Genomic DNA, 17,464 nt, shown 5'->3' on the forward strand with positions numbered 1-17,464 from the left:
TAATCCAAAATGCAATGTTGGGCAAAGCAACACAAGTGACATGAATACAAACTTATATTTCTTTGATAAAATGTTATTATTTGTTGTAAAAAATGAATTTAATTTATATCTGTGGACTGTGGTAAAAGTATTCTGTCCAACAATAGACAAATTACATAAAATAATAAATTTAATCCAACATTTTGTCAAAAGAATATCTGGTGATGCTTGCCATTTGAATAAAACGACAGTATGTTAAACCATTTAATTGAATACTGCATTTTTTAATTTGTTGCTTCAAAGAAAACAAGTATTTAGATTGGAATGTTCAAACGTTTTAACAAAAATAAAAATTAGTCACTCAATAAATAAATAATAATATTACTCTATGAAAAAGTATGGGGAGAACCGGAAGGCAATGAATTTAGTGTATAATATGTACGATAAAAATAAAATTGAAATTAACAATTTATTTTAATATTTAACTCGAGACATGTGAAAATAAGAGAAGAATAAAAAAGACAGGAAATATTTGTCATGGTTTCATATAATTTGAAAAAGTTTCTTGGCCGATATAGAAAGTCAAGAGTTAGCAAAACAAAGGTAGAGAGATCAATCTTCTGCTTCTCCCATGATATGAAACAATGGCATTGCCAGTTATAATGTAGCATATTAAATGGTTTATTAATAGAGTTTAATACACACTTATCTTATCTTTTGATGAGCAATTGAGCATATATATTTTTTTACAACAAAAAGGCATAAATAATAATAATACCAATTCAATACGATGATATCTATATTTTCCTAAAAACTCTCCACAGATATCATTAAAAGACACAATATTAGAGAAAAGTAGAAACAGAATTAGGTTTGGATCCAATGTTCCATTTATCCCATATTGTTTCCAAGAAGGGGATTTGACAATTCTTAAAACACACTATTGAAGAAATCAAAGAAATATAGACAAGCGTAACTAAAAGTCTCCTGCACAAACAATTAATACAGCATTATAACCCAAAGTTTATGCAAAATCCAGGCCTGATATGAACCTCCCTCACTAATTATATATCTCTGTCATTTTAAAGCATCAATTACCACCGCCAACTTGCCTCTTCCACGAGTCTTCCACAATCAGTTCATCAACCCCCCAATCCTCAAAGCTGGAAAAGTTTAGTCAAAAAATGGTAACAGTGAGCATGACATAAAGAAAGACGATGTAAACAACAAAAATCAGGTCCCAAAACTTGTGAAATGCATTATGTAGTTACCTTCCATCGGGTAAGTAGCGACGGATGGTAAAGGGTATCTTCCGCTCTCGAAGCTCTTTCATAGCAATCTAATACATTAAGAGAAAAAACAAGATATTAGGAATATGATCTAGGTGAAATTTCAAATAAATGCAAAGCTAGTGCAATCAAACAACTGATTAAGTAAAAGGAAGAAACCACAAAGGAGCTCGAACAAAATATGTATCTCGAATAATTAATATAACAAAATTAGTTGGAACTAGACCTATGAAAGAATGCTCATAACTACAGGAAATATCAAAGCTATTGGCAGCACATTAACAAATAAGGATAATATAGGAACAAAGAGAATGTGCAGCATGGCATATTCAATGCAAACAAACCTGCTCCAAATAACTTGTAAAATTCTACTCATTGCAGATCAAAATAAAATCCATAGTTCTACATTTCTATATTAAAATGACCATGTCATCATCAAACTGAATTAAAAACTACAGTTTATGGTGTAATATCTAAAGCTGAGAACTTATTTTTCAAGGGAAAGGCTAGGAGAAGGCATGCAATGACAGTAAAACTTGTTTACATGCCAAACATAAAAACAAGAGAAACACATGGGACGTGATAGATCAAGATAAACCAATGTCTGGTGAAATTTGAGCTACTATATGAACAATCTATGCATCTGTGTATTAGCAACTTATTTGTACAACTGTATAGCAAACTACAGGGCAAGAACCTAAATACTATAATATGCATTTCAAGGATACCGGAATTGACAAAAAAGCATTAAGGTGGTCAATGCCATGAAGATTCTTAATGAAATGTTAGCGGATATGACCACACTAACACATATTTGGAGATTTAATATTTGTCATCTGGCATAACAAATTTAGCAAATGAAAACACTCACAATGTGTTCAAATATTGTAACATTACAAGAAGGAAGCAAAGATCAAGTAAAAAGAACATAAAAGGAAGTGCATTACCTCAAGTGGGTCAGTTTCCCCCTCCAGTTCCACCATAACAGGAGCATTCATACTGCCATTTAAGAAGGAGCATTTTATGTCATCACAAAGAAAAAAATAATAAGCAAAATCTTAACCCTAAGGTTAATTCGTTTTCATCTTCTATTTTCAATTCTAACTGCAAAACTACCATCTCATTTTTTGTTCCCCAAATCTGCTTACCGATTGCAACATAAACGAAACAATCAACCATGAGATGGCATTCTTGTGGTAAATATTGAACAAAACAAATTCTTTCTAAAGCTACACAGACCCTAAACATCAGGGAGTTAGAATGAAACCTGATTTGGAGAGCACGTGTACCCAGAATCCGGGCACGCTCATACTTGGTCATGTACTTGGAAGTCTTTCGAGGCCGCTCCACCGGTTGTTCATCTTCCTTGTCATCGACCTCAAGAGGCTCTCCAGTTATGTCCTCATTTTTGTTGTTATCAACATCCTCCTCTGCCCCCTCCTGCCCATCAAAACCAAAGAATCCACCAATAAATTTCATTGAATCATTCAATCCCATGTTTCATAACCATATATACTTGTACAAAATAAATTAAAAAAAAAAGGGGACAAAAACATAGCAAAAGACCAAAAATTTCTATACCTCAATCTCAGGCTCTGGGGGTTCATCTTCATATCTGCATCATCAACATTCTTTGTATATGAGAAATCTCTCAATAACAAGTTAGCAATAAACAAATTGAAGAAGCAGAATAGAGAGCTCTAACTAAGCATTGAAATTGTAAAAGCATGAAACGCAGTAGCTAATAGGTAATTTTGTAACAGTGACCAAATCAGAACCTCAAAATAAAAAATTAAAAAAACCCTAATGATGAATATAACAAATCCATCGAAGAAACACAGACGAGATTTTAAATTTTAATCTCCACAAACTCTGATTTATGCATATAACAAGGAGAGATTTAGAGAGATTAACCCCATATCAATGTCATCGTAGTCTTCGTCGGCCATGGTGAATTCGCAGAGAAGAGAGAGAGCCAAAATCCCGCTTGAAGCTTGCGCTGCGTGAACTAAAACCCTTCTCTCACACGCGCCGAATATTTATATTCATGAAATAAAAAATGTTCATATTTATGAAATATTTGGCCTTTTCTTTTTCTTTTTATATATATAATCAACGTGAATAACTGAATATGTTTTTTTTTTTTATTGGACAAAGTGTAACGATAAATAGATTTTAATTTCGATGTAATAAGAAATTATAAATGATTATCCAATCAAATTTTTTAGATGATCTTTAAATAATGAATGAACATTAACTATTTTTATTGATATAGTAATACGCTATTAGTTGTTTATGTAAAATTGATGAAAATAATATAATATTTATATATATATGAATCTAATTTTTATGGCATGTGCAAAATAATTTTATATAAATATTTAATTGTGTATTATTATATTTTAAAATGATTAATTTTTAAACTAAATATTTAAAAAATCATTAAACGAATACATTTAAAAAAAATTGATTTTACTCTTTTATTATTTAATTTAATGTGGGGAAGACTGTTATTGTTGTGGTGAATTTTTTTAAAAATAATAATTTATTAAACTAAAATTTAAGTAATTAAGTTTAGTTGCTTTAATGGTTAGCTCATTCGTTAGAGCGGCCAACGATGAAGAATGATTTTGTTGGAGGCTGGGACGGAGATCGGACTTCAACAAAAACGATTCTACCTTTAATGATCTTGCTGGACGGCTATGAAGACAATTCTTCTCTAACGCGACCAAAAAGGCTACGCTTCTACCTATGACACGACGATTCTGCCTCTGATGATTCTCTTCAGGCGTGCAAAGACAACGTTCGTCAGAGACCGGACTTCAACGAAAACGATTCTACCTTTGATGATCTTGTTGGACGGCGAAGAAGACGATTCTCCTCTAATGCGACGAAAAAAAGAGGCTTCTACCTATGACACGACGATTCTAACGATTCTTCTCAAGCGTGCAAAGATGGCATTCTCCTCAATCTGGTCAGACACACAACAATGATGTTCTCCTTGAATGGGTTAGTTGCATGAGATGATATTCTTCTTAGGTTGGGTCTCAGGCGCACGACAACAGTTCTACGGTGACCTTAAGAGTGAGAAGGGGAAGCAGTAAGAGAGGAGGAGCTTGGCGATGAGAGGGGGGGAAGGTGGCAGGTGACAACGAGAGAGGAGGAAGGTAGCGGACGGTCGTGAAAAGAGAGGTGGAGGCATATTTTCCAGCTTAATAAAATCTAGGACAAAAGATTGGAGATTTTCTAATTTTAAACTAATTATAAAGGATGATTTAGTAATTATCTAAAGAGATATGCCATATTAGAAAAATTTGATGGCCACCTCAACATCCTTCTCATCGGACACTTGTCAAATTTTAAAATTTTTTAAGAATCATTTTATCAATAACAAAAGTCAGATACTATTTTATCAGCATTAAAATCTTTGAGGTATTAAATTAGTATTTACCTCGTTAAATTTTCTCTCAATATAATAATGACATGAAAAGCATGATATAGAATATAAAGTGTGGCTATATCCTATATATAATCTTTTGGATGGGGCATACACATACTTGCTCCCTATTTTTCATTAATTATCGAAATATAATTAATATTTGTATGACTTGTATTGGTAAGTTTTGCGAAGGTCATATAATATAGAGTAAAGTATGTTTTTGTCCCAAACGTTTGGGATAAGTCCCAAAGTTGTTCCTAACGTTTCAGTCGTCCTATTTAAGTCCCTAACGTTTTAAAACTGACTCAATGTTGTCTTGTCGTTCGGGATCCGTTAACAGAATTGACGGCAGGACAAAATTGAGACGATTTTGAAACGTTAGGGACTTAAATAGGACGAAAACGTTGGGGACAAAAATAATACATAAAAATAAATTTTAATTTTATCCTTCAATAATATTAATTTTTTACTATACATAGTATTCAATTATTTTTTCATCACATCCAAGTTAATCATATTACTTTCATTTTAAATAAATTAATTTTTTTTATAATTTTACTCTTAAAGATTTTTAGTTATCATGAAATGTTTGTAGAATGACTAATATATAAACTTGTAGAAAAGAAAAAATAATATATATACAATAAAATATAAATTATACCTTTTGTCTCTAATGTATCGAAATTCTTTAAAATTATAAAAAAAATAAATTTATTTAAAATGAAAGTAATGTGATTAAGTGTAATTTATTTAGATGTAATTAAAAAATAATTGAATACTATGTACAATAAAAAATTAATATTATTGAAAGATAAAATTAAATTAAAATTTATTTTTATGTATTATTTTTGTCCTTAACGTTTTTTAAGATCTTATAATTAAAATTCCTATAAGATCTTTTTATGTTTGGGTGAGCTTTTAAAAAAAGATCTTTTTTCAAGTTATCTTTTTTTAAAAGATCTTATAGAGAAGTAAAAGTAATTTTATGTTTGGATATCTCATGTAAAAAGGTCTTTTTATCAATCAATTATGTTTGGGTATAACAATATAAAAGTACTTTTTTGTTTATTTATTACATGAAAAACATCTTTTTTTTAAAGAAAAAAGATCTTTTAAAAAAAGATGTAAATTACAGCTTCTCAAAAAAGATCTTTTTTTGATTTTACTAGTGCTTTTACTTTTACTACTAGAAATTTGCCAAACACATTAAAAAATAAAAAAAGATCTTTTTTCATTGAAAAAAGATCTTTTTTTAACAAAATAATGGCGCCCAAACATGCACTAAGTCCCTAACAATTTAAAATCGTCTCAATTTTGTCCCGCCGTCAATTTTGTTAACGGATCCCTAACGGCAGGACAATATTGAGTCAATCTTGAAACGTTAGGGACTTAAATAAGACGATTGAAACGTTAGAGACAACTTTAGGACTTACCCCAAACGTTGGGGACAAAAACGATACTTTACTCTATAATATATATCAACAAGGAATATGGAAATATTATATAATAAGCTAGGTTTTACAACATATGAGAACATGAACATACGGTATGCTTCATTGTATACATATCATTAGTTTAATTTATTGTCTCCTTAGCAGTGTTTTAAAATAAATATTTGATGATATCAAAACAATGATTCATCATCAACTCTAATGAGAGCCAATGAGTTATAGCTCAAATGGCATAGTCTCCTCGTACTCAATTAAGAGGTTGCGAGTTCGAGTCTCTTATCTTTGATAAAAAAGAAAAAAGAAAAAAACTCTAATGAGATTACATTGCAATCAAACTCAAATAACAATGAAACATTGTTTACATTGCTTCATATAATGAAGGAATATTTATATCTCTCTACCTTTGTTCTATTCTGAAGAGCTAAAACTTAAGTTGCTTCAGAAATTGAAGTAAAATTTGGGCACTGATCTACCATGATCTTCACTGCTTTCAGTGGCTGTAATAGTTCAAATCCTATGCAAATGTCCACCAGACATGGTAGTTTGTTCAGTTTCATTTCTCTGAGATTTGGAAACACAATCTTGTCACTACTATTCCTGAAAACTTGTACAAGTTCAGCAGCATCTGAAATGTGCAGATAACTTAGTTGAGGAGGCATTCCAAGCATAGAAACAGAGAAAATGCTTTTTAATTTGTTGCAATTCTTGACAGTCAAGTTTCTCAACTTTGGGAAACACACTACTTTAGTATTGGATAGATCATGATGAAGTTCTTCATCCTCTGAAACAATCTCTTCCAGTTCATTGCAGCCTTGTATAACAAGCGATGTCAACTCGGGTAGGCTTCTCAGAATCGCAGCTGAGAAGATCGATTTCAATTTTGTGCAGCCGTCCACCTTTAAATATTGAAGATATTGAAGACTCAAAATCTGTCTGTTAGTAGGATCAGACCATATGAACCTCAATTCGGAGAAGCCTCGAAATTCGACTTGCTCTAATTCTGAGGCCAAATGTTTTCCCTGATCCTCCTCAAGGGAAACTCCCTGCAGTATTTGAGACATCTTAATTTAGTATATTTAACTAAGTCCCTATATTATACTTTAAACATTTCCATTTAAAAAGGTCTCTCTAATTAACAAAAATTTGTGATCAAGTATCTATGCTGTACCAAAAGTTTTCAGAAAATATAGCGATTTTTTTGTCTAGTTTAAGGGCCGGAATGTACCTTATTCAGATGCTGCTGTTTCATTGTTGATCTAACCAAAACATTGATACATGATGTGCTCAATTTTGGACAGTTAACACATCTTAGCTCCCTCAAACATGGCCACCAAGGCTGACTGTTTCCCCTGCATATCCGAATGAGATTCGCAAGGTTCTGGAGTTTGAGTGATTTCAAATTGGGAAGCTTGGTTTGGATCTCATTTTGATATTCATTGCCAAATATATATTTCAGCTCTGAAGCCTTAAAAATATCTATCTCCTGCAATTTCTCAAGGCCAACACAAAAGTTTGGGAGCACAAATTCTAACTTTGGACAATAATGAATGCAGAGTTTCTTCAAATTTGGGAGCATTGATTGTGAGTTGTTAAGAGCTTGAGATATGTCCTCATTACCATTATCTTCATCATTTGAAATTAGGCACCTTAGATCCTTGCAATCTGATATAGATAGCTCTTCTAATTGTTCTAGACTTTTGGCAGCAGACATAGAGAATAGTGCAACCGCTGCGCAGCTGATGGCAATAGTAGGCTGATAAAGTCCTCTGCCATCAATTTTAAGGATTTTAAGACTGCCCAATTTGCAGTTCGCAGGGAAAACGTTGCGCAACTGCTCACACTTCCTTATGTAGAGTTCTTCTAATTTCTCAAAGAAGCCAAGAGCATGCATAGGTGAACCATGGCAAAGTTCTTTCAAGTTTTCCATTTCCTCCAGCTCTAACTTGACTAAACCTGGCATCAATGCATCTAACTGAAAATAACCGCCAGAAGAAGATGTATCTATGATGCATTCTATCTCCGAACAAGAGCGAAGCCTGAGCTTAGTCAAATCATTCATGCTTCCGGCTGCTTTAACCAACTCTGGAGCAACATTCTTACATCCTCCGCGAAGGCGGTTCAAGTAAATATCCTCTGCTCTTTGCAGAAGATTCATCTTAGATGCACCAAATTTGGATATATCAAACTCTTTCAAGCTTAGAGCTCTCACACTAGAATTCTCATTGATGCCATGGCCATAAGTTTGTAATGGTCCAAGCTCTAATATATACCTCTGTAGATTCGAAGATATAACATCATCAAGAAAAGTTTGACAAGGAAACATGCATTTATCATCCTTCTGGAAGGAAGGTCCAGAAACATATAACTCTTCAAGCTGTTCACAATTTCCTATTGCTTCAGAATTATAGTTTTCTAGAACTGCACAACCTTGCAAATCCAGCAACTTCAATTTATTCAATCTCTCAATTTCCTTCGGAATTTGTTTGAAGCGACAAGCTCGCAAATCAAGAACCTCAAGCTTTGTAAGGTTCAATATGAAAGATATATCATCTAAATCCCATCCTCTCAAGCATAGAGTTTGCAGGTTAGTCAAGGATTGAGTTGAATGTGGCAATGATAACAAAGTCCTATAATCTTCACTGATAATTGCCATAACCTTGATCTCTTTAAGGCCTTCGAAAGATGCATTTGCTATATCCAAGGACATTCTAGAACTCAGCAATAGAAACTGAAGCTTTGGAGCAGTGACTTGAGCAGCAATCCGGTTCGTTTTCTTGTTCCATGATGATACTGCAAAATAATCATTGATGTCTCCATTTTCAACCAAGGTGTTTAGATCTTTAACAAGATTTACCAGAATCTTTTTGTTCTCTGATCTAGATGCTATCCACAAAGCAGTGTCGCGAACCATGTCATGCATCTTCACATGATCTGCTCTATTCACATTAGAAAAGTGTTCTTTGTTTTTGTCAGAGTGCATCAGCAGACAAGAGTTTACAAGTTTGTTAATACTAGCTCTCAACTGATTCCTTGCTGTGTCAATTGATTCAACTTCGCCACATATGCCTAATCCCACTCCATATCTGATCAAATCTTCAACAAAGATCTCATGATCTTCTGGAAACATACTACACATCAAGAACATTAACTCATCTCTTTTGCTTCTCAAATGATTGTAGCTTAATTCAATGCACGAGAAGGCATCTCTCACTCCATCTTCAACATCCATTGGCTTTGAATGTTTCAGACTGTATAATGCTGCCTTCCAGACCTCAATAGGCTTCTTTTTCAAGGAAGATCCCACTGCTTCGATTGCGATTGGTAACCCTTTACATTCCATAGCAACATTTGAGGCAACCTTTAATAGCTCAGATGGCGAATTGTCACCTATTCCTGAATACTTTTTGAAAAACATCCAAGCTTCCTCTTCTGACAAGAGATGTAAAGGAATCTCTCTTTGACAGTTCATCAAGGTGCAAACTCCACGCAGACGCGTAGTCAAGATGATCTTGCAGCTGCTTTGGTTACCCTCATCACAAGGAATTCCAATATCTTCAAGCTTAAGCTTAGCCCAAACATCATCCAAGATCACAAGAATTCTCTCTTTACTTTTCAGCCCCAAAGATATTCTTATTGCTCTTGATGCTTTATTTTCTTCAGAAAATTTCAGCCCCATCAATTCAGCAATTTCCTTCTGAATCTCTTTGATATCCGGAGTTTCTGATACAGTGGCAAGCACAACTCGGTCGAAAAGATTCATAGTCTTGGCCTCGTTACCAACTGCTTTCACCAGTATTGTCTTACCAGAACCTCCCATTCCGTAGAGTCCAATCAAATTGATACTATCATCTTGCAACGCCTCCAAAATTTGATCCAACGCTTTCTGTGTGGACTTGAAGTAAACAATGTTTCCAGGATATAAATACTCACTGCCTGGAATTGGAGCAGGGAAGGCAATAGTATCAAATTGACCATTTTTGTTCAGATTTATTAGAGACTCTATTTTCTGTTGCATTTTCTTGCACAGATTATATCTCTTCCCAATAGAACATTGTCCCTTGAAACAACTTCCATTAGTCTCTACTTCTGTTTCCAGATTCTCCACCTCTTCTACAAGCTTTTCGGCTTCATTGATCCACTTCAGAACAGAATCTTTGACTTGTTCTGTTTTATCAGTTGCTTCAACTCTTTTCTGCACACTACCTAGAGTTGAAATCAGCTTCTGCTTTTCTTTTTCAAGATTCTTAATGAATCTTCCAGCACGAAACAGATACTGTCCTTGACGTATCGCTAAATCCACCGCATATTCTGAGATCTTGGCTGCTATGGAGATGAAAATTTCAGCCATTTAAACAAAGGTAACCTGCCAAGAAAACCACATGTCAATAGCATCAAAGCAAAGAAGATTCTGTTATGAAAACCAGAAGGCAAAAAGTGGAAAAATTCTCTGAAAGCTATTTCCACCAATGATTTCCTCATCATCTTTAAAATTTATCAGATTCCATATTAATCAAATTCTTAAATACCAACTTCATCACCATAGATCTTACTTTTCCATTACTATTGAGTTGGTAACTATGTGGAATTAAAAAAAAAAACAAAATAAAATGCTAAGACAGTAGAGTTCACAGCATAATCATTGCTTCAACAAAAAAAATAAACAAATATTAGACATGAAGAATATAGAGACATGTGGAATTTAAACTCACGGTAATTAAGATTCTGCAGGACTCAAAGTGTGATGATCCCTCAATAAATCTGGCCACCAGAGAGTGAAAGATAGTGTGGATGGATTTGCTTAGTGATTAAACCAAAACCATGCATACTGGGTGGAGATTAGGCATTGGAAACTGGAAAGTAAACTAATCAATCAGTACGCGCTTTTGGTTCATAAAAGTAAGATCAAAAGCAAAAGACTCTTTCAATTATTGAAGAGGAAGCATCCTTTGTAATAATCAATCGGTTGACTTGACTTCATGAGTTGACTCAAGTCACCAAAGTTTACAAAATTTAGTAATGAACATAGCGAACGCTTGTCTCATGCAACAATACTAAAATAGATTTTATTTTATTTTATTTTCTCATCACCATTTCATTTGTAAAACTTATCTTCTCCAATTGATTTTTTCTTTTTGGAACACACACATGTGGAATGTTGAAGTCACTTCTTCAGGCTCAAATTCTTTAAAATTTTGAAGAGTTTAATTTAAAATTTCATGTTTTTTTTTCCTTTGTTTTTTTTATAGATATTTTAAAAGAGAAGTATATTGTTGTACTTGTAGGTTGTAGCAACTTGAATGAGAGCCAAACAAGCCAAAGTAAACATTTTATTTTACTATCTATTTAGAATTTAGGATATAAGGTTTACTACTAATAATAGTACAGAACTCATCACCATGATATTTCTCTTATTAATTAAACTTGGAGAATAGAACTGACGCGGGGACGTCGCTTGGGCCACCAATCTTAATGAGGTTAACAACCCACTATGGTAAAAATAGTCAAGAACCCACATACGCATATTTATACTAGTAGGGGAGGGGAAATTTTCATGACTCGGGTGGCGTGGGACTAACTCATAACACAATATAATAAGAGGAATGCTAAGGGGCCAGCAACTTTTGTGATTTGTAGCCATCAAATAGCTATCAATGATAGTTTTAATGGTGTGAGATTGGTGTGAGATTTCATCCAATGGCTCACTCTTCTTTGCTGGTTACATGCGGGCCAGAATTTAACAAAGTTGCTGGCCCCTAGACTTTTTCATATAATAATATATGCTAAACTAGACTACTTTAATTAATGACACATAAAGATACATACTCCTGTATCAAGAACATACTGTCTGATTAAGAATAAGAAGGAGCAGTGCAATTCCAGCAATGAAAGTCGCTGTCTTCCATGGAGTGGTGAAATAATCGCATCTCAGAGTTGCCATTTTAGTGTACCAAGGATGTTTGTAGTAAGCATTCAAACCATGACAAATTTGGAGATAATTAGCATTATAATTTTCCATTAGAATATTTTTCCCAACATCACTGAATATCTTATTCACCGAAGTGTCATTACCACTTATGGTACTCTCAATTATTCCAGCATTGATGAGGACATCCACATCCTTGTTTGAGTTGACAAGTTGAGCAAGGAAGTCAACGTAGTCAGTGAGGTAGTGATGACAAGGATAATGACACTGCTCCAAAGCTACAATGTTCCTCAACCTAACTTCAGTCATATCATGCACTAAAATGTGTGGAATTTTAAGAACACCATGTTCAAATTCCAAGTCAAGTATGCAGTCATAATTAGATTGATCTTCTCAGAATAACATGCACGGATCAGTGGTTCCAACTGTTGCACGCAACTCACCAAGTCGCTTAAACTTGCCTCTGATCTCTGAATGAAGTGTTGGCAGTAAACCTGTTTGTGGGATTCCATGGTTACCAGCCTGGAATTCCCGTGATGAAGAGGACCGATTGAAACAAGCCCTGGAGTGTATGCATCTTCGTTTGACCGGCGGATATGATGGGGCACCTTGTAGATGCAGCAGCTTTTGGTTGTAAACAAAGGTTGTGCCTTCTTCAGCATTGCTTCCAGCTCTTTAGCTACATGATTCTCCATATATCTATTCATCTGCAAATGATAAGGTTAGAAATGATAATACTTGATGAAAGCCATGCATGAACCTTTTCTCTACATGTTATGGACAAAATTAGCTAGCTATGTCTTTCACTTATTCAAGTTCAATTTCTATGTTTAGGAAGAAAAAATAAAAAAGAAAAAGAAACTTTTGATAACTAGTTAGAAAACTTAAGGCAGTGAAACAGAGGATTTTTGAGAATTTATCGTTGAGAAAAAGCTATCTTCTGTAATCGAATTTCTTCTTTAGCTGTTTTCAAACATTCCACTGTCACTCGAATTATTAACTCCGTATTAATATAATCAAATTCTTAAATACCGACCTCATCACAGTAGATCTTACTTTTCAGTAATATGAAAGATTAAAAAAAATAATACTGCTAAGAGAGTAGATTTCATAGCACAATTATTGTTGCAATAATAAATAAATATTAGACATGAAGAATATAGAGCTAAGTAAGAATGAGATATGTGGAATTTAACTCACAGTAAGATGTTGCAGCCTCAAAGTGTGATGATCCTTCGATAATAATTTCTAGTTACCACCAGGAAGTGAAAGATAGTGTGGCTGAAATTGCTTAGTGCTTAAACCAAAACAATGCATATTGGGTGGAAGCTAGCTAGGCACAAGAAAGGAAAGTAAAAGTAAGATCAAAAGCAACAGGCCTTTCCAATTATTGAAGAGGAAGCATCCTATGTAATATACTAATATTCAATAGGAAAAGTATATGTAGACAATAGTTTTTGTGAACAATGTAAATAATGGATTTAATAAATTAAAAACATATTACACTCTTAAAGTACCCATCTAAATCTTAATATTAGGATAACCATTCGCACACCTAGTAAATTGAACATCCGCTGTTCATGTTGTTCACCATTAGCAATAATACTAAAACTGGTTATATGTTGACAAAATGGAACCCAGTTAGAAGAATGGAAGAAACAATATCAATTCAAAAGTTCAAAATAGTAGTCACATACAAAGAACATAACATTGAAGCAACTATACCACTATATTATTAGCAGCACTTGCAGTAATCTACACCTTCTTAGTGAATTGTGAATGTCTACATTATTTAAACACATAAACCTCAAACCTACTACTACCAAACTTGGAGGACAGAACATACAGTTTGAATAACAGTGAGAATTAGCAGCATAATTCCAGCTATTGAAGCTGCTGTACTCCATGGAGAGGTGAAATAATCGCGCCTCAGAGTTGCCATTTTACTGTGCCATGGATGATTATAGTAAGCATTCAAATCATGGCAAATTCGGAGGTAATCAACATTAGTAGTTGCCACCAAACTGTTCTTCCCAACATGGCAGAATAGGTTAGCCACTTTACTTTCATAATTACCACCAAATATGCAATCAATTATTCCAGCTTTGATGAGGACACCAGCATCCTTGTTTGTTTTCATCAGGTGATTAAGAAAAACAACATAGTCAAGGATGTAGTGTTCTTTAGGATAATGACACTGCTCAAAAGCCACTATATTCCTTAACCAAATTTCAGTCCCATCACCCACTTTAATATGTGGAATTTTAAGAGTACCATGATCAAATTCCAGGTCTAGCATGCATGATGATTTATTTACTATGAACTTGACTCCTGCTTCAACTAATTCAGATGCACTGTGACCAAGAACTAACAGTTCAGGATTCCTTGAAGTTCTTGTATGAGATGGTAGCAAGATGAAGTATCTAATCAGATCAGTGAAGTGTGCTATACTGCTACTAGCTGGTGGTAATAACAATCCTTGTTTGTTGAACATTGAAAAATAAGTAACAGCAACCGACATAAATGAAGGGAATAGATCACCATCTAAGAGAGAAGCAAAAGCTAGATTGTATATCTTGTCAAAAACAAACAAAGGAATCTGATTCTCAAGTAATAATAAATCATGTATTACCCGAGTACCCATCCACGGTTTTGAAGAGATAGCATCATTTGTCATCCACTCATCTTTGAGGAAAAGTTCAATTATGAAACAACAGTCTATGAATATCACCTTCACCAATTCGTCTACTGTGAGGTTAATTTTCTCCAAGTAACATGCACGGATTTGTGGTTCTAACTGTTGCACACAACTCACCAAATCGGTTAAACTTGCATTCGATCTTTGAATAAAATGTTGACAATAAACCTGTTTGTGGCTTTCCATGGTTACCAGCCTGGAATTCCCGTGATGAAGAGGACCAATTGAAACAACCGTTGGAGTATATGCATCTTCGTTTAATTGCCGGATTTTATGGGGCACCTTGTAGATGCAGCAATTTTTGGTTGTAAACAAAGGTTGAGCGTTCTTCAACATTGCTTCAAGCTCTATAACTACATCATTCTCCATATAGAAGCATAATATGATGAGAACCACCAGAAAGAACGAAAGAAAGAAAGGTTAGAAATTATAATAATTGATGAAAGCCATGCATGAACCTTTAACTACTTGTTCAAGTTCAATTTCTATGTACAAAAAGAAAAAAAGAAGGTATAATTTGTATTATAGTGAAAACAATAAAATAGTACAATTTTCTCATATATATATATATATATATATATATATATAACTGTCCGAATAATGACTTGGATTTCATCACCATAGATCTTGTCTTTCTAAGTTTCAAATGGTAACTCTATGAAAAGAAGTTGAAAACTGCTAAGACATTAGGTTTTTGGAAGAATACTAGAGGAATCAAATTAGTTATTAATTAGTTATTAATATTTAAAAATGTGAGTTAAAATTATGTTACTAAATTATTAAATTAAAAAAAATAGTTTAATGACTAAACAATGATGTTTAAAAACTAATAAATTTTGATGGCTTCTAATATCATAGCAAGATGTTGAAGGCTCAAACTGTGATAATCTCCTCTATAATTCCGCCACCAGAAAGTGAAGACAGTGATTAAGCTAGAATTATCTTGTTCATAACCAAAAGAATCTAAGCCTACAAATGGAGTAATTACCCAAATCAGTCCCTGACGATTTTAGAATCGGACATTTTAGTCCCCAAGAAAAATTAATACACAAATTAATCTCCAAATTTTTACTCCGGCAGACAAATCAGTCCCCGGTTCATTTTCCGGCAGAATAATTACCCAGATCAGTCCCCAAAGATTTTAAAAACGGATATTTTAGTCCCAAAAAAAAACTAATGTACAAATCAATCCCCAACATTTCTCTCTGTTAGACATAATAGTCTGCTGTCCAAAAATAAAATAAATAAAATTATTATTATTATTAATTATACAATAATATTGTACTATATGTTTTGTATTTTTTGGACAAAAATAATGATAAATTTATTCATTAAATTCTTATATATAGTCACTCAATAATAATAATAATAATAATAATAATAATAATAATAATAATAAAATTATTTGAGATTATTTTATAAAAAATTTTAAGTTAAAACTATTTGATATTTTTGTATTTAATATAATTAAAAGATGTCCTATGTAAAAAAAAATATATATGTTTGTATTAAAAAATATGTACTAAAAGAAAATATTTTAATTTGGATTTATATTAAATACATATTTTTTTAATACAAACATATTTTTTAAAATAGTACGTCTTTTGATTATATTAAATACAAAAATATCAAGTGATTTTAACCTTGAATTTCTTGTAAAATAATTTCTAATAATTTTATTGATTATTATTAATTAATTAATTAATTAATTACATAATAATATTATACCATAATTTTTTGTATTTTCTAGATAAAAATAATGATAAATTTATTCATTAGATTCTTATATATATATAGTCACTCAATAATAATAATAATAATAATAATAATAATAAAACTATTAGAGATGATTTTACAAGAAATTTAAAGTTAAAATTATTTGATATTTTTGTATTTAATATAATCAAAAGATGTACTATTTTAAAAAATATGTTTGTATTAAAAAAAATATGTATTTAATATAAATCCAAATTAAAATATTTTCTTTTAGTACATATTTTTTAATACAAACATATATTTTTTTTACATAGGACATCTTTTAATTATATTAAATACAAAAATATCAAATGATTTTAATCTTAAATTTCTTATAAAATAATCTCTAATAATTTTATTATTATTATTATTATTATTATTATTATTATTATTATTATTATTATTATTGAGTGATTATATATATATATATATATATATATATATATATATAAGAATTTAATGAATAAATTTATCATTATTTTTGTCCAAAAAATACAAAAAATATAGTACAATATTATTGTGAAATTAATAATAATTATTTTATTTTATTTTATTTTTTGAATGGGAACTATTATGTCTAACAGAGAAAAACGTTGGAGATTAATTTGTACATTAGTTTTTCTTGGGGACTAAAATGTCCGTTTTAAAAATCTTTGAGGACTGATTTGGTTAATTATTCTGCCGAAAAATGAACTGGGAACTGATTTATCTGCCGGAGTAAAATCTTGGAGATTAATCTGTGTATTAATTTTTTTTGAGGACTAAAATGTCCAATTCTAAAATTCTCAGGGACTGATTCGGGTAATTACTCCCGACAAATGAGTATTAATAACAATGTAATGCTGATTGCTCCAAAGCCAGAATATTCCTCAGCCAAATTTCCGTCCATCTTCATATATATACTATAGTTGACTTCTTTTAGGGTATATA

At 32.3% G+C, this 17,464-nt stretch overlaps 4 protein-coding genes across 4 annotated transcripts; all 4 read right to left on the minus strand.

Annotated features, from left to right (window-relative positions):
* Positions 1 to 781: 781 nt before the first annotated feature.
* LOC107608955 (DNA-directed RNA polymerases II, IV and V subunit 6A) lies at positions 782 to 3,339 on the minus strand. The gene is made up of 6 exons (XM_016310747.3): positions 3,183 to 3,339; positions 2,850 to 2,883; positions 2,536 to 2,708; positions 2,216 to 2,267; positions 1,251 to 1,318; positions 782 to 1,142 (listed from the first exon to the last, which is right to left on the minus strand). Exons 1-6 carry the CDS (start codon positions 3,215 to 3,217, stop codon positions 1,070 to 1,072), a joined length of 435 nt encoding a protein of 144 aa, XP_016166233.1. The 5' UTR covers positions 3,218 to 3,339; the 3' UTR covers positions 782 to 1,069.
* A 2,844-nt stretch (positions 3,340 to 6,183) lies between these two features.
* LOC107610111 (disease resistance protein At4g27190) lies at positions 6,184 to 11,077 on the minus strand. Its single transcript, XM_016312186.3, has 3 exons — positions 10,868 to 11,077; positions 7,384 to 10,521; positions 6,184 to 7,201 (listed from the first exon to the last, which is right to left on the minus strand). Exons 2-3 carry the CDS (start codon positions 10,504 to 10,506, stop codon positions 6,587 to 6,589), a joined length of 3,738 nt encoding a protein of 1,245 aa, XP_016167672.1. The 5' UTR covers positions 10,507 to 10,521; positions 10,868 to 11,077; the 3' UTR covers positions 6,184 to 6,586.
* A 510-nt stretch (positions 11,078 to 11,587) lies between these two features.
* LOC148550169 (UPF0481 protein At3g47200-like) lies at positions 11,588 to 12,776 on the minus strand. Its single transcript, XM_088493426.1, has 2 exons — positions 12,539 to 12,776; positions 11,588 to 12,470 (listed from the first exon to the last, which is right to left on the minus strand). The coding sequence occupies exons 1-2, from the start codon at positions 12,774 to 12,776 to the stop codon at positions 11,989 to 11,991; spliced, it is 720 nt and encodes a 239-aa protein (XP_088349552.1). The 3' UTR covers positions 11,588 to 11,988.
* Positions 12,777 to 13,746: 970 nt separating this feature from the next.
* LOC148550170 (UPF0481 protein At3g47200-like) lies at positions 13,747 to 15,160 on the minus strand. The gene has a single exon (XM_088494273.1). The coding sequence runs from the start codon at positions 15,146 to 15,148 to the stop codon at positions 13,901 to 13,903; it is 1,248 nt and encodes a 415-aa protein (XP_088350399.1). The 5' UTR covers positions 15,149 to 15,160; the 3' UTR covers positions 13,747 to 13,900.
* Positions 15,161 to 17,464: the final 2,304 nt, after the last annotated feature.

This window comes from Arachis ipaensis, chromosome B7, assembly GCF_059453495.1.
Source record: "Arachis ipaensis isolate K30076 ecotype BB chromosome B7, ASM5945349v1, whole genome shotgun sequence".
NCBI classification, from domain to species: Eukaryota; Viridiplantae; Streptophyta; class Magnoliopsida; order Fabales; family Fabaceae; genus Arachis; species Arachis ipaensis.

Bases quoted from the DNA above. Each gene is read 5' to 3' on its own strand.
- LOC107610111 (XM_016312186.3), bottom strand. From the start codon at position 10,506: ATGGCTGAAATTTTCATCTCCATAGCAGCCAAGATCTCAGAATATGCG. The intron at 7,202-7,383 runs GTACATTCCGGC...CAAATACTGCAG, and splicing joins AACAGCAGCATCTGAATAAG to GGAGTTTCCCTTGAGGAGGA.
- LOC148550170 (XM_088494273.1), bottom strand. From the start codon at position 15,148: ATGGAGAATGATGTAGTTATAGAGCTTGAAGCAATGTTGAAGAACGCT.
- LOC148550169 (XM_088493426.1), bottom strand. From the start codon at position 12,776: ATGGAGAATCATGTAGCTAAAGAGCTGGAAGCAATGCTGAAGAAGGCA. The intron at 12,471-12,538 runs GTTTAAGCGACT...TATTCTGAGAAG, and splicing joins CATTCAGAGATCAGAGGCAA to ATCAATCTAATTATGACTGC.
- LOC107608955 (XM_016310747.3), bottom strand. From the start codon at position 3,217: ATGGCCGACGAAGACTACGATGACATTGATATGGG. The intron at 2,884-3,182 runs GTTAATCTCTCT...TTGATGATGCAG, and splicing joins TACGATGACATTGATATGGG to ATATGAAGATGAACCCCCAG. The intron at 2,268-2,535 runs GTTTCATTCTAA...CTTAAATGGCAG, and splicing joins ACACGTGCTCTCCAAATCAG to TATGAATGCTCCTGTTATGG.